At 33.3% G+C, this 16,166-nt stretch overlaps 1 protein-coding gene across 1 annotated transcript in view; it reads right to left on the reverse strand.

Annotated features, from left to right (window-relative positions):
• Positions 1 to 15,828, reverse strand: part of DNAH14 (dynein axonemal heavy chain 14) — a gene marked incomplete at both ends in the record, with an annotated part of 361,185 nt that extends 345,357 nt beyond the window's left edge. The window contains 4 exons of the mRNA XM_081298208.1: positions 10,323 to 10,385; positions 13,833 to 13,948; positions 15,216 to 15,406; positions 15,813 to 15,828. Of these exons, the coding sequence (XP_081154334.1) occupies positions 10,323 to 10,385; positions 13,833 to 13,948; positions 15,216 to 15,406; positions 15,813 to 15,828 (386 nt within the window). The remainder of the gene's footprint in view (positions 1 to 10,322; positions 10,386 to 13,832; positions 13,949 to 15,215; positions 15,407 to 15,812) is intronic.
• Between the last annotated feature and the right edge of the window lie 338 nt (positions 15,829 to 16,166).

Genomic DNA, 16,166 nt, shown 5'->3' on the forward strand with positions numbered 1-16,166 from the left:
AAACCATGAGCCCAACAAACTTTTTTCTGATCTAAGTTGTTCTTGTCAAGTATTTTAGTCATGGCAATGCAAAAACTGAATAAAACACCTCCCAACAAAGAAAAGTCTAGAACCAGACAGATTCATGACTGAATTTTATAAGATCTTTAAAGAAGAACAAACATCAATGCTACTCAAATTACTCCATGAAACAGAAAGAGAAGAAATGCTTTCAAATACATTCTACAAAGCCAAAGTCATGAATGTCATTCCAATATTGGCTAAAAACACATCAAGGAAAAAAAATTATCAACCAATATCCTTGATGAACACTGGTGCAAAAATCCTTCATAATATTCTTGCAAATCAAATTTAAAAATATTTTTCTGAGATAATATACCAGCTGGGTACAGTGACTTGTGAGACCAGGGCAGCAAGGTCACAAATTCCAGGCCAGCGTCTACAACTTAGTGAGACCCTGTCTTAAAATAAAAAATGAAAAAGGCTTGGGATATAGCTCAATGATAGACAGCCCCTGGATTTAATCCTCAGTATCACAGGCAAACAAAAATGTAACACACCACATAAACAGAATCAAGGATAAAAATTACATAATTATCTAAATAGATGGAGAAAAAGTCTTTGACAAGATTAAACATAAAAATTAATTAATTAAGCATAAAAATCCTAAAGAAATCCAGAATAGAAGTACCTCGATATCATAAAGAATATACATGATAAACCCAAAGCTAACATCATACTGAATGGGGGAAAACTGAAAGCATTTCATCTAAAAATCAAAAACAAAACAAGTATGTTCACTCTCACCACTCCTATTTAACATAATATTTGAAATTTAAAAAGACAAGAAAAGAAATAAAAGGGACACAAGAAGAAAAGAAGGAAGCCAAATAATTCTTATTGGCAAATGATACTATTTTATACTTAGAACACAAATTCATATGGAAGAAAAAAAAGAATCATACAAAAAGCAATGCTTATTAGTAAAAAGTAATGTTGGAAGCATCAAAATATCTGACTTCAAATTATACAATAAAACCATACTAACAAAAACAGCTTGATAATGACATAAAAACAGACATGTAGACCAATGGAAAAGAGTAGAAGACACAGACAAACACAGACAGATACAATCATCTGAAAACATACACTGAAGAAAAGACAGGTGGGAGGCAGGGAAAAAGTGCTGGAGAGTGATATTGGCCAAATTATATTGTTATGTTGTGTGCATGTATGAATATGGAACAACAAATTCCATCAATATGTACATTGATACACATATAATATACATATAATAATGTATTGATAAAAATGTGAAAAAATAAAACCAAACTGAATACTAAAAAAAAGGAAAAAGAAAAGAAAAAGAAATAAAAACGAAAAGATAATCTATAACAAATGGTTCTGGGAAAACTTGTGATGAACCCAGTCTAATTCCATTTTAAGATTGGGAGCCATCTTGTCAAAAAGTCATGAAAAGTTAATTTCTGTTTTAGTATAAATTACTGCGATTTCTAAACTTGTTTGGAATTCCTGCCCACGTCTTGAAATCACCCATGCCTGGCTTTCCCTGACCAGATAACAACCCTCTTTGAAACTTTAGTGGTGCCTCATAAATTCTGATGTTGGGATCTAAATTTATTCCCTACCTGTTAAGCCATATAGATCATTAACCTACTATCTGCCTTTGTATTATGCTTGTCAAAATCCTATTATCTATAAGTTCTCAAGACACCCCCCTTTGCAACTTTGTGCTATAAAACTGTGTTCCTAGAGAGCTGGGGTACTGATCTGTAGCCCAGGGTTTTTGGGAGAGAAAATTAAAGCTTGCTTTAATTTGATTTAAAATTGGAGTCAGTGGTCTTTTCTTTGCATCGGGGTTTAACACTTGATATCCCCATATAGAATAAAACTAATTTTAATTTCTTGCCATATAAAAAAGTCAACTCAAAATGGATCAAAGACCTATATATGAAGGATTATGAAAAATAATATTATATTTCTACAGGACAGGGAGAGAAAAGCAGAGGGACAGTGCAGCTTGGGAAGGAGGAGGGGAAACTAGCCAAGCATTAATCTCTCACAGTAAATCCTTTCCCAATAATAATGGACTCTGAAGCAAGGGGGTGGATATTGAATGCTGGGCTCCTGACCTTTCCACATTGCAAATTAGTCCTAAATGCGGGCACAGTAAAATTCTGGGAAACAATGAATCCCAGAGCAAGAAAAGCAATGGGTAAGATATGAGTACTCATCCTTTGGGAGCTTTTTATAAAACTGCCTTCCAGAGTTAAAATTTTAACCTGTACAACTAGCCCAACAGTCTGAAGGACACGCCCACAGTTTCCACTCTTATTATGCCATATAAAACTAAAATCCCCTCTGTAACCTACGGGTCATATTCACATTCAGAAAATGGGCCCCTGCGGTGCTTGAGTCTGCAAATAAATAAATGGCTTCTCTGAATCTGTTGAGGTCTGATCTGTCATTTTGCACTTACAATATATAAGACCAGAAACTTTACAACTGCTAAAAGAAAATATAAGGGAAATACTTCAACATGTAGGCACTGGCAATGATTTTCTGAAGGAAATTCCTATAGCTTAGGAAATAATAGTAAGAATTAAACAATGGGATGGTGTTGAATTAAAAAACTTCTGCACAACAAGGAAACAATTTGCAATGTAAAGAGACAGCCTCCAAAATGGAAGATTAATACAAAAAATATAAAAAACTAAAGAAACCTGACATAAATAAAACAAATCCATTAAATAAATTGACTGAACAGACACTTCTCAATAGAAGAAATACAATGGTCAACAATTGTATGAAAAAAGTGTTCAACATCTTTAGCCATCAGAGAAACGCAAATCAAAACATTGAGATTCCATCTCAATTCCAATCAAAATGGCAATTATCAAGATTACAAATAACAATAAATGCTGGCAAGAATGCATGGGAAAAGGAACTCATAACTGTTAGTGGAAATGTAAATTGGTAAAGCCAGTATGGAAATCAGTATAGAGTTTCCTCAAAAAACTAAATGGAACTACCATATAATCCAGTTATACCACTCTTTGGTATTTATACAAAAGAATTAAAGTTAGTACTATAATGTCCTTGCTTAGCATCTGGATAGCCTAAGTGACAGCTGCCATTTTTAAAGAAAAAGTTTCACTTTCTTGCCCAAGGGAGTTTCTGAGAAAGGCTCACTACTCCCAAATACCAATCCAGCCCCTAACAGTCAGCATTAGGAGCCACCCTGCTCTGATTCCTGAGCTTGCCTCCAAAAAGTCCTGAAACCTAGGCCTGTTTTGCCTCTCTTTCTGCTCTATAGAGAGATGGCCTTTATTTGTCAGCTCTGACCAATAAACTTTCCTGTGTATCTCTGCCTGGTCTTTGTCCTTCATTTCTTGCTTACCTGTCTCTAGTTCCTCACTTTCCCTTCAAGCACACTTTAGAGATGCATGCATACCCATGTTTATCACAGCACAATTCACAACTATCAAGTTGTGGAATCAGATGTCCAGTGACATTTTTATCAGATGAATTAATAAAGAAAATGTAGTACACAATGGAGTTTTATTCATCCATAAAGAAGAAGGAAATTATGTTATTTCCAAAATGTGTATGGAAGTGGAGAGCATTGTGTAAAGAGAAATAAGCCAGACACAGAAAGACAAGTATCATGTTTTCTCTCATAGGTTGGAGATAGAAGAGAAAAAAAGAAAGAAAAGTACATCATGAAAGTAATAGGAAGAAGATCATTAGGGTAGACAAAGGAAACTGGAGGAGAATCAGAGGAGATACTAGGTGTGAAATTGTTATTTGCATGTTTGATTATGTCACAATGAAGCCCTCCACTATGGGTAATTAACATACACCAATTAAAAAATAAAATAAAATCCTTTTTAAAAAGTATCCCCACATCTGAGAAAAGCTTAAGTTCCAATGATTTTGAGGTTGAATTCTAGCAAACATTTAAAGAACTAACACCAAGACTTCTCATACCTTTCCAAAAAATTCGAGGGTATGGAATACTTCCAAATGTTTTTGAGAGGTCACACTACTATTCTTGATAAATATAAATGAAAAATCCTCAACAAAATACTAGCAGACTGAATTCACAACACAGTAAAAGAATTATTCACCATGATCATGTAGGATTTGATTCTGGGATATCTGGATGGTTTAATATAAAAAAAAATCAAAAAATGCCAGGTGTGGTGGTGCATACCTATAATCCCAGCATCTAGGGAGGCTGAGACAGAGGATTGTGAGTTCAAAGCCAGCCTCAGCAACTTAGCAAGGCCCTAGATAACTCAACAAGACCTTGTCTCTAAATAAAATCTGAAAAGTGGCTAGAGTTGTGGCTTAGTGGTAAAGCACCCCTGGGTTCCATCCCTGCTGTCAAAAAAAAAAACCCAATAAATATGACATAAAATATGTCACATTAATAGAAAAGAGGGAAAACATATAATCTCATTAGATGCAGAAAAAGCATTTGACAAAATCCAACTTCTTTTCATGATAAAAACATCCAATCAACTAAGTATAAAAAGAACATACTTTCAAGAAAATAAAGGCTATATATGACAAGCCACTTGCTTGTGGAAAACTAAGTATTTTATCTAGGAGGAAGAATAAGACAAAGATTTCCACTCTAATCTTCTGTATTCAACACAGTATTGGAAGTCCTTGTCAAAGAACCTAGACAGCAGAAAGAAAAAAAATGACCAATAGAAAAGGAAGAAGTGCAATTGTCACTGATTGCTGACAACATGCTCTTTTATATAGGAAACCTTAAAACTACATTAAGAATTTTTAGAACTAATAAACAAATAAAGTTATAGAATACAAAAATCAGTAGCATTTCTATACAACAAACACCTAAGATAAACTATCCAAGGGCAGGCATATAGATCAATGATAGAGCATTTGCTTCACATATACTATGCTGTGAGTTCAATTCTCTAAGCCACCAAAAAAAAAAAAAAAGTTCAGGAACATATTTAATCAAGGTGGTAAAAGATCTAGACACTAAAAACTAGAAGATGTTAATTGAAGAAATTAAAGATGATATAAACAAATGGAAAACTATCCTATGTCTATGAATTAGAAGAATCAGTGATATTAAAATAATATCTTTACCAACCAAAGAAAACTATGATTCAAAATGATCTCTATCAAAACTCCAATGTCAGTTTTCATATATCTAGGGAGAAAAACCCTAAAATTAATATTGAATGAGAAAACAAACCAAATTACCAAGGAAATCATGAATAAAAACAACAAAACTGGAGCCATCCTACTACATAATGGAATACTACTCAACCTTAAATAATTCTGTCCTATTTTTCTGTGACAATGTGGGTAGAATTAAAAAACATTATGCTAAGTGAAATAAGCCTGGCCCACAAACACAAATGCAGGTTGAGCCCTGGTACTATAAAAATCTGAAATCCAAAATTTTAAGTGCTAACATGATGACACAAGTGGAAAATTCCATACTTGACCTCATGTGGTGGGGTCATAGTCAAAACACAGATGCATTTCAAATATTGGATAAAATTGCCTTCAGGCTATGTATATGAAACATACACATTTGTGAAACAAATGAATTTGTTTTATTAGAATTGGGTCCCATCCCCATAGTATTTCGTTGTTCATATGAAAATATTCCACAATACAAAAATAATCCAAAACACTTTGGTCCCAAGCATTTCAACCTGCACCACATGTTCTTACGTATATTTAGAATCTCAAACAATTCAAATTTAGAATCAGAAAGTAAGATGGTGTTTCTCAGATAAAGGGGGCTGAATAGCATAGGATGATGATTGTCTTAAGTGTTCAAAGCCTTGTACATGACAGGAATAGGTTTTTACAATATGTTATTTTTAAAGATCTACTGGGTAGTATGGTGAATATAGCTAAGAGAGTAAATTTAAAATGTTCTCACCACAAAAATAATAAAGATTTGAGGTGATGATGGATGGATATGTTTATAGCTTCATATAATTAGTCTACTACATTTTATTCACAAATCATAACATCACTTTGCACCCCATGAATATATTAATTTATTGTAGAGAATCAGATGTGACTGCGTTACTAATATTGTCCTTGATGAAGTTTGCCTGCAAACAGGATATTCTGTCGAGATATAGAAAGGCAACAGCGGACATGCTTGAAAACGAGGTGTCTGCTGTCCTTGTGAGGGCTTACTCACAAACGAGGGGCTCCTTCAAGGTTTAGATAAAGTAACAGCGGACATGCTTGAAAACGAGATGTTTGCTGTCCTTGGGAGAGCCTGCTCGCAAATGAGAGGCTCCTTCAAGGTTTAGATAGGTAACAACAGACAAGCTTGAAAAGGAGGTGTCTACTGTCCTTGGGAGAACTTGCCTCCAAACGGGATGTTCTGCCAAGTGCGCTTGGAGGGCGCTAAGAAAAATTTTTATCTGTTCTAAACAAAGAGCAGAGCTCAACATACTCCGAGCCGAGAATAGATTAGCCATGAGAAGCGGATCACTTCTGATTAGAAAGTAAAACTTCTGTGTGCTATGTTTAATTAGCTGAAAGACCTGATTTATTGATGTTGGAAGGCTGCCTTCTTTGTTCACAATACTATAAAAAGATTGCTTGTACACAATAAAGGACTTTTTTTTCTGCTGCTGCTTTGCTTGCTCTGCTTCTTCTTTTTCTTTCTTTTCCCATGCTGACCTGCAGGTGAATTACTGCAACAATTTATAATAAAAATAAACAAACTTAAATAGCATTTAGGTCAGAAAAAAAGAATTAACAGCAATTTTACATGACCTCTTCCAGAAAATAAGATGAGAAAACATCCAATTTACGAAGCTGGTATTAGCCTCATATCAAAACCAGACCAAAGCAGTTAAAAAAATAAAACTACAGACAAGTATTCCTCATGCAAAGATACTTAGCCAAATATCATCCAAGGAAATTTAGTAAAATGAATTGTGCACCATGACCAAATAAAATTTATCCCAGGAATGTAGAGCTGGTTTAGTATTAAAAAGTCAATCAATGTAATCTATCATATTAATAGGTTAAAGAGTAAAAATTACATGATCAAATCAATTAACTGATGCAGAAAAAAATTCTTACAAAGTTCAACACAACTTTCATGACAAGAACTGTCATAAAAATAGGAATAAAGGGGAACTGCTGCAACTTGATAAAGGACATTTACAAAAAACTAACATTGCACTTATGCTTTCCCATAAGACGGGGAACAAGTCAAGGATATCTATTCTCACCACTCTTATTCAACATAATCCTTTAAATTCTAAGCATTATATAAGGCAAGAAAAGGAAATAAAGGAATACTGACCAGAAAGGAAGAATTATAACTGTCCCTAGTTATAAATGATATGATTGTCTGTGTAGAAAATTCTAAGAAATCTACAAAAAAATCCTTGAATTATTAAGTGTGTTCAGCAAGGCCATATCACATAAGTAAATAGCATGTAACATCAATATGCAAAAATTATATAACCTACTGGTTCTGTTTTGCTAGAGAATCCAGACTGAAATAACAGTACAAGTTTTTTATACTGAGAGTTACACAATGGTAGGGAAAAAAATCAGAAGGACACAGAGAGTATATTCAAGAATGAAAAAAAATTCAAAACAATAAAGATGTTGATTCTTCCTAAATTGATAAAAAGGCTTAATGCTATTCCTATCAAAATTCAGGCAAAATTATTTGTAGATGTAGATAAAATTATTCCAAAATGTACATGGAAAGAAAAAGGAACTAGAATAGCTAAAACAGTTTTGAAAAAAAAAGACCCTGGTAAGAGAATGAAAAGATAAGGAACATGATTTGCATAATCTATGGCCAGCAACAGCTCCTTTCAATTCCTCACCCCTATTCCTTGGTCAGCAAAATGTATCACTTTAATAAGGGGGAGGAGTTGAGTGACAGCCATGTATCCACATTAAAGTCCTCCCAAGTCAGTGAAGCTGAGCTCAACTACTTTACAGGTCCAAAGAGCAATTTAACTATTGATTCAATGTCTGGCATGTAATCAATGCCAAATAAATACTCTTGAATTTAAAACAAACCAAAACCAAAGACCAGGAGAAAGTATTTGTAAACCACATATTTGAAAAAGAATCTATAGCTGGAATATAAAAAGAACTCTCAAAACTTAACAACAAAATTAAAAAGAATAATAATCCAATTAGAAAATGGACAAAAGAAATGAAGATACATTTTACAAAAGAGGACATGTCTATGGCAAATAAGGACTTAAAAACATATTCAACATTAGGGGAATGCAAATTGAAACCCTGAAGAGATATTACTATATACCAATCAGAATGTCTAAAATAAAAAAATAGTGATAATGCCAAATGATATCACAGATATGTAGAAACTGAATCACTCGTACATTATTGGTGGGAATTAAAGTGGTATAATTACTCTAGAAAACAGTTTGATAGTTTCTTTGGAAATTAAACTTGCAATTACCTTGTGACCCAGCAATTACACTCTTGGGCATTTACCCCAGAAAAATGAAAACTAGTTTCAAAAGCAACCTGTACACACACACACACACACACACACACACACACACTGTACACAAATATTTGAACATTTATAAAAAAAAAAGTTTACAAAAAACTAACATTACACTTATGCTTTTCCATAAGACAGGGAACAAGTCAAGGATGTCTATTCTCAGCACTCTTTCAAGGATAGCCAAAAACTGGATAATACTCAGATGTACTTCCCTAGCAAATGGTTAAATAAACCATGGTAAACACATATCATGGAATGTACTGAGCCACAGAAAGGAACTACTGACATACACAGCAACCTGGATGAGTTCTGTTATGTGAAAAGAGTCAATCCCAAAGATTATATACTATGTGATTCCATCTACATAACATTCTTCTTTTTTTTTTTTTTTGCTTTTATAAAACCACTTAATCAAAGTATGATGGATACACAAAAAACTGTATATTTTTAATTTATATAGCTTGATACATTTGGAAATAAGCATACATCTGTAAACCATCACCACATCTATGCCACAAACCTCCAAATGTTTCCTCCTCTCTCTTTATTTATCATTATTATTTGTGACAAGAATACACTTTTTTTCCCCTTAAGAACATTCTTGGAAAGACAAAAGTATAGAAATGGAGAACTGATTAGTGGCAGACACAGGCTAAGGAGAGAGTGGGAATGGGAAGGAAGTGGGTATAGTCATTAAAAAAGAAAAACACGAGGGATTTTTTAGTGACAGAAGATGTTGAGAGCCACAGCCGAAGGAGCCCCAGCAAACTTCCAGCTGCCAGCTGATGATTGGCTCACAGTAGCCCCAACAAACTTCTAGCTGCCAACTGATTGGCTCCTCTGTGGTGATGCTCATTGGGCTGTTTCCCCGCCCTTTCAGACCACAGAGCTGCTCATTGGGGGACTTTTTTTGGCTCTGCCCATGCGACCCAGCCAATCAGCCTCAAGAGCACAAGGAGTGGGGGAGGTTGAGAGGCTTGTGGGAAGCTGGTGGTGGCAGTTGGGCTCTGAGGTGTGGTGTGTGTTCTAAAAATAAAGGTCATTTCTTTTGACAAGTGGCTCCTGAATTGTGCCCAGCCAGACTGCGGCAAGAAATGTTCTGTATCTTGATCATATTAGTGTCTATGTCCTGTTGTCATAATGTACAATAGTTTTGTAAACTGTTACCATCTTGGGGGAAGCTGTAAAAAGGATACATGGGATTTCTCTATTATTTTCTTAAAATTGCACCTCAATCCACAATTATAGAAACATAAGAGCTTTGATACAAACAAAAATAAACACACACACACACACACACACACACACACACACACAAGCGTTTTGTTGCTTGAGCTGCTACCAAATAGGATTGACTTTCATCTATCTTGAAAGACTTAATCATATTCCTCTTTTAAGTAAAAAGATAAGATGACCAGGGGAGCTCACCAAGTTTCTTCATAACATTATGACCACAGAATGATATGCTGGGAAATATAGTAAGTATTTAACTATTTTTAAGAGAATAGAAGACTGGTTAAATTGTATAGCTGGTGGTGTGGCTCAGTGGTAGACCACTTTCCTAATATGCTCAAAGCCATGAGTTCAATGCCCATGATGAAAAAAAGGAAAAAGGAAAAAAAAGGGGGGGTGGGCTTAAGTTTAATCATAAAGGCAACAGAAGTGACTTTCTAATTATTAGATAAATTATATCTGTTTTCATAGTATATTTCAAAAATACAGCTTGATTTTGAAATTTTTTATAAATATATTACATATCAAGACTTACTTGCTCTTCTCTATCTTAATTCTTTTAACATTCAACTTCCAGATAACAAAAGCTTTATTCATTCTGAAAAGAAAAACACTTTTTAAATTCTATATTCACAAATCATATATTTACATAGAATAAATATAGTAAAAACTAAGTAATTTTAGCAAATTCCCTATATGTTTCATTCATTCTGAGCTACCTGAAGTAAATACTAAACCATTTTAAGTTTTCTCCCAAACTATCAACAGAATATAAAGTAAAAGGTAAATGTAAGTTAAAGTCATTAAAATTCTCATAGATGCAGAATTCACTTATCTGTAACATCCAAATAAAAATTTAAAACTATAACAATATATTCCTTCCCATTACACATTAATTGGCTTACTATCTTGAAAAGCAACTCTAACATCAAGAGGAGTTGAAATTCAATTTTCAGTGACAATTAAATGATAATGATTTAAAAAAATAAGTAAAATGTTAAGATAATGTATGTCATTCTGATATTATTTAAGTTATGAAAAATCATATATATATAATTTTTAAACACTCAAAAACTGTATGAGAAAGAACTGAAAAGTTTACCTCATGATTATTCATCATGCATAATTGTCATACATCAAAAGACATAGATTCTCCAAATCTCCTTCAATTTCACCATTTTCTGCATCAATAGGATTATTCTGTGCTAAATTGCATAATCCCTCCCTTAGCAGCCTTTGCATTTTGAAGAAAACAACCACTCTTAAGTAAGCACTGAAATGTGATTACTTGTTTTCCTGTGTAGCTGGTAAGGGCTAGTGAGGACAGAAAAATAGCAGGGAGGGGGTGTCCAAAAAAACAACCAAACAGTCAATCTGTTTGATACTGGCTGAGTTTAAATCAAGAGACTGAAAGAGGTCTGAATCCATCCAAGCAGTTCAAAGAGAGTCCTATGAGATGCCCTTCAAAGAGAAACACCTGAGACCCTGAAAATCAGAAATGCCTCACACAAATCTTGTGACTTGACCATATATATAGGCATTCTAATGAGCTCCTATTTTACTTTGATCCAGATCTGTAGAGCTGTGGTACAATCAAGACTCTTGAAGATTCCTGAAAACTCAGGGAACCCATTGGCAGTGTCCTGAGTGTCTGCACCAGGCCATACAAACTAATCCACCAGGAAGTTTAACAGGATTTAAAAAGGCTCATGCTGATGCTCTAGTCAACCCCCTGCTCTGTCCATAGCATCACCAGATAAAATTGTTAACACTTCATATTTAGCTTATTATTCTACTTGAAATTTTTTATATTTATTTTTTAGTTATAGGTGGACATAATATTCTTTATTTTATTTTTATGTGGTGCTGAGGATTGGACATAGTGCCTCATGCATGGTAGAAGAAAGCTCTACCTCTGAGCCACAACTCCAGCCTGAAATGTTATTTTTACAATATAGTAATTTAATAACTTCATAAAATATACTAAAAATAAAATTTAAAAATCAAATTTATTGACAAAATTTTAATTTCTATTTTTCTTAAAATGAATAAAGAAAATGGAGCTAGGTATAGCTCAATGGAGAACGAGTCCCACGATCACAAAATAAGAGAGAGAAAGAGATTGAGAGAGAAGAAGCAAGAAAAAAATGACAGTGTACTTACTGATGACAAACGTCATTAAAAACAAAACAAAACAAAACTCTTGTTCCAGTTCTGACTGGGTTTCAAAAGTTTAATACATGAAAATTGATTAAAGCAGAATGGACCTTGAGTATTTATATAAGGCAAAGATGATAGTGGAAAGCCCAACACTGATAGAGTTTTAAATAAATAAATATAAAAAGTAGTACTCTGAGCTAGGTGTGGTGGCACACACCTGTGATCGTAGCAGTTCAGGGAGGCTAAGGCAGGAGGATCACAAGTTCAAAGCCAGCCTCAGCAAAAGCAAGGTGCTAAGCAACTCAGTAAGACCCTGTCTCTAAATAAAATTCAAAATAGGGCTGGGGATATGGCTTAGTGGTCAAATGCCCCTGAGTTCAATCCAGGGTTCTCCCCACCCCCCAAAAAAGAAAGAAAGAAATAGTACTCTGGATAATATTTTAACTGATAATCCAGAATCAAAACCTATCTAGCCTTACAATTAACACCTAAATTCTAGGGATGCATTTATCACATATCCTAGACAGGAAATTTCTCAGAACTGTTCCTCAGTCACCTTCACTGAATGTGACCCAGAAATTAACAGAACCAGCTTCATTTCCTACCAATCTCTTCAATGCTCCTGTCATGCAATTCATGTTATTGAATAAAAACTATTGAACTTGGTCTGTCCTCTGGCTGGAACTATCTTCTCTCAATGTCCCACATGGCCATTTCCTTTTATCATTTAGGTCTCTGCTTAAATACTGCATCTCTTAGCATCCTATCTAAACATGTATTTTATTCTGTTTTATTATCTTTCTGGTCCTTATCATTATCTGAAATTACTTTAGTTAGTTACTTATTATTCATCTACCTCCATTGAAATCTAAGTTCTATAGAAACAGACACTTTGTATATTTTTTCATGGTTCTATTGCCTGTCCTCATAAGAGTGAAACAGGATAGGTACATGACAAATTTTGTTCAATAAATAACTTCTCTGCCACAAAATTCCATATACTTCTCTTACTGGAAAGTTATTTAATCTATTTATTATGTTAAATATAATAATTTAAAGTATTTTTTTAAATCTCAGGTTGGGGCTCTAGCTCAATAGTGAAACACTTGCCTAGCATGTGTGAGGCCCCAGCACCATGCAAATGTGTGTGGGGGGAGGGAGTGTGGGTGTTATTTAGTTTCTCTTCCTAGTCCCCAGCAAATTTCAGCACACCACAAGAAAAGGTAGACATTTGAGAAGGAAAAAGAAAATTATAAAACTAGGTACTGTGCAAACACTGAAAGAACAACAGTCTGGGTTTACTTTGTGAGGAAAGAGAGTCTTAGGAATCCTGTTGTGTGATACAATATAAAGTACCTTAGACAAATCTTTCAAAGATGAACTTGAATCAACAAGTTGCCCCCAGCTTCTTCATCCTTGTTTTATTTTTTAAAAATTTTTAGTTCTTTCATAACATTTCATCTCTGACATTTTACATTTTTACAGATTTGTTTATTATCTCTCACCTACTACAATTAAGGTTCTTTGAGAGCTAGACAATTGTTTGGTTTGTTTGACAGAGTAACCACAGCATCGAGAATAACACCTGATTTTTAGCAGATGTTTAATTAATGAATGAATAAATGCATGAAAAAAGGCAAAGTGAGGTCAATACAGTCTATTTAAGTATGTTTGACTATTAAATATCTTTTTTGGGGCAATGTTAATCCAAAAAGACAAAAATTAAGGGTTTAATACTTAAATGAGTAAGTTTCCTTTATCTGAAATACTATAATTCCCCATAAACATGGCATTACTATAATAGAAATCAAGTGTCATCCAGGCCATTTTCTTAAAACAGGATCAAACTATAAAAAATAAAAAGGTTAATTTTTATTAATCTCACCGAAATTTGGAAAATATCTTAAATTGCTGTAATAAATAGTAAAAATGTCTTTCTGATAGCCATTCCAAAACAGGTGTGAGCTCCACGTCTTCTGTATTGTCACTTATTTTAATAACCTACAAGTATAAAAAGCACAAAAGTAGGATTTTCTTTTAAAAATAGCTGCTATTTTCAAGAAATTAAGAAAGGCTATGTTTAGGGCTCATAACTACTTGCCTTTAAATTTAAGCCTTTTCTGTGCCTGAACCCTCATTAACCTCAACTGCTTTGCTTTCCCTTCACACATTGATTCTAGACTTACCTTTCTCCTGCTACTTTTTGTGCTCCAATGGAGAAAAGATAGGAGAGATTTCCTCCATACTCAGAAATACTTCTCCCAAATGATTATACAAATTTGAGTCCTGCAATTTTTATGCTTTCTTTAGTATTTATAAACTCAATTTATTTTTAATATTTTTTTAGTTGTAGATGAAAACAATATCTTTATTTTTTATTTATTTATGTGGTGCTGAGGATTGAACCCAGGACCTTAAGCATGCAAGGCAAGTGCTCTACCACTGAGCTACAACCCCAGCCCTATAAACTCAATTTAAACTAGAGTGGTTCAATTTATAACCCCACTTCTCAGATACCCTATTTTTATATCAAAAAACTAATATTCACCAAGGACTTTTGTCTTCCCAAGAGTTGTCTGCCCAATGGAATGTTAAAATATTCATATATTTCTTCTAGAAATAAAAGTATGCCTTTATCAGCATATATGTATCTATGTATGTTTTTATTTATATAAAAATTGTTCTTTCCATCTTCACTCCATATTACTTCCATATATGTACATCTAGCTCTATTTTATGCAGATGTGGTTCTGCAAAGTGTACTTAGAATTTACTTTAGTTGGGAGGCTGGGAGAACAGAGGCAGACAGACAGATATTAAACAAATGATCAAAACAAGTATTTGTATAATTGTAGCTTGTGGTAAGTATCAAAGTGCTATGTAAGAGTATAGTAGGGGATTTCTGTATCTGGAAATAAAGTTTATAACAAATGTGCCAATAAAGAGCATTCTTATCTTTATAATTATCATTCCTGTTATACTAGCAAATGCCTGTTTTTTAATTCTTCCTTTAAAAATTACACAAAATATTAATAAAGCATTCAAGACCTCGAAATTTTCTTAAAATTGAATCCTCAAGCCTATATTTATATAAAGAAGAAAAAATGTACTATCAAATAACTTTCCCAAGGAAATTCTTAAATATAGACTGCTTCTCAAATGACCACACTTCTCTAAAGCACAAAGATAAATTCATGCGATAAAATTCTAAATTGGATAATATTTTTCTATCTTAAATCTGAAAGCTGAAGCACCCATTATATATTACCTTTGAGACAAATGAAGCGGTAATAATCCAAAATTCTTTGCATTTTTTAGCTCTATGGGTAGAGACTACTTGAGGATCATATGGATTGGAAAGGCCGTTAGGATTATACCGAGGAATGCAATATACAAATTCCCCATCATCTTTTAAAGGCTCCTGAGGTTTAAAAAATATAATTAATTTGACTAAATAAACTAATAAAATGGTTGAAATGAAAATTTTAAAAAAATATTTATTTATTTATGAAATGAAATGAAACAATTTTAATATAAAGATTAAAAATATGACTGGGCTGGGGATGTTAGCTTAATGGTAGAGTGCTTACCTAGCATACATGAGACCTTAGGTTTGATCCCCAGCACAGGTAAAAAGAAAATAATAATAATAATAATAAAAATAGAAATAGAAATGTCATTGAGGAAAACCAACATCAAATTGTGTCTAATCAAAGTTCAATAAGATTAATCTTATGAAAGATTTAATATATTTAGTTTTCATTCTTAAACACAATGTGGTGATAAAACATTCAGAAAAATGTATCCATCTGCTTACTAATGCATTTAATGTATGTTTACTAACCCAAAAAACTTGATGACATACCTTTTATATATGCCATCTTCCAATAAATTTATTTGCCAACACAAGAAAACTTGAAGCATATTAGATATATCATTTATTTTGATGATGGTGGGTAATAATTGTGGCAAATATTTGTTAAGAAATATTTCATAAGAAAGTGTTCCACATATATTATCTAAACCATAAAAGTTTAATATCTTAACTTTAATCAAAATTAAAGGGAAATTAAGGGTCAATACTTTTATCTTGTTAAGAAGATGCAGAAATTAATAATTTGATAAACTGGGTAATGTGAAAAATATCACCGATATAAGAAGTGGCAAAGTAGAAATTTAAATCCAAGTCTGACTCTAAACTCATGTTCAAAGTTTCTGC

Source organism: Spermophilus citellus (assembly GCF_964194105.1).
Source record: "Spermophilus citellus genome assembly, chromosome: 6".
Classification (NCBI taxonomy): domain Eukaryota; kingdom Metazoa; phylum Chordata; class Mammalia; order Rodentia; family Sciuridae; genus Spermophilus; species Spermophilus citellus.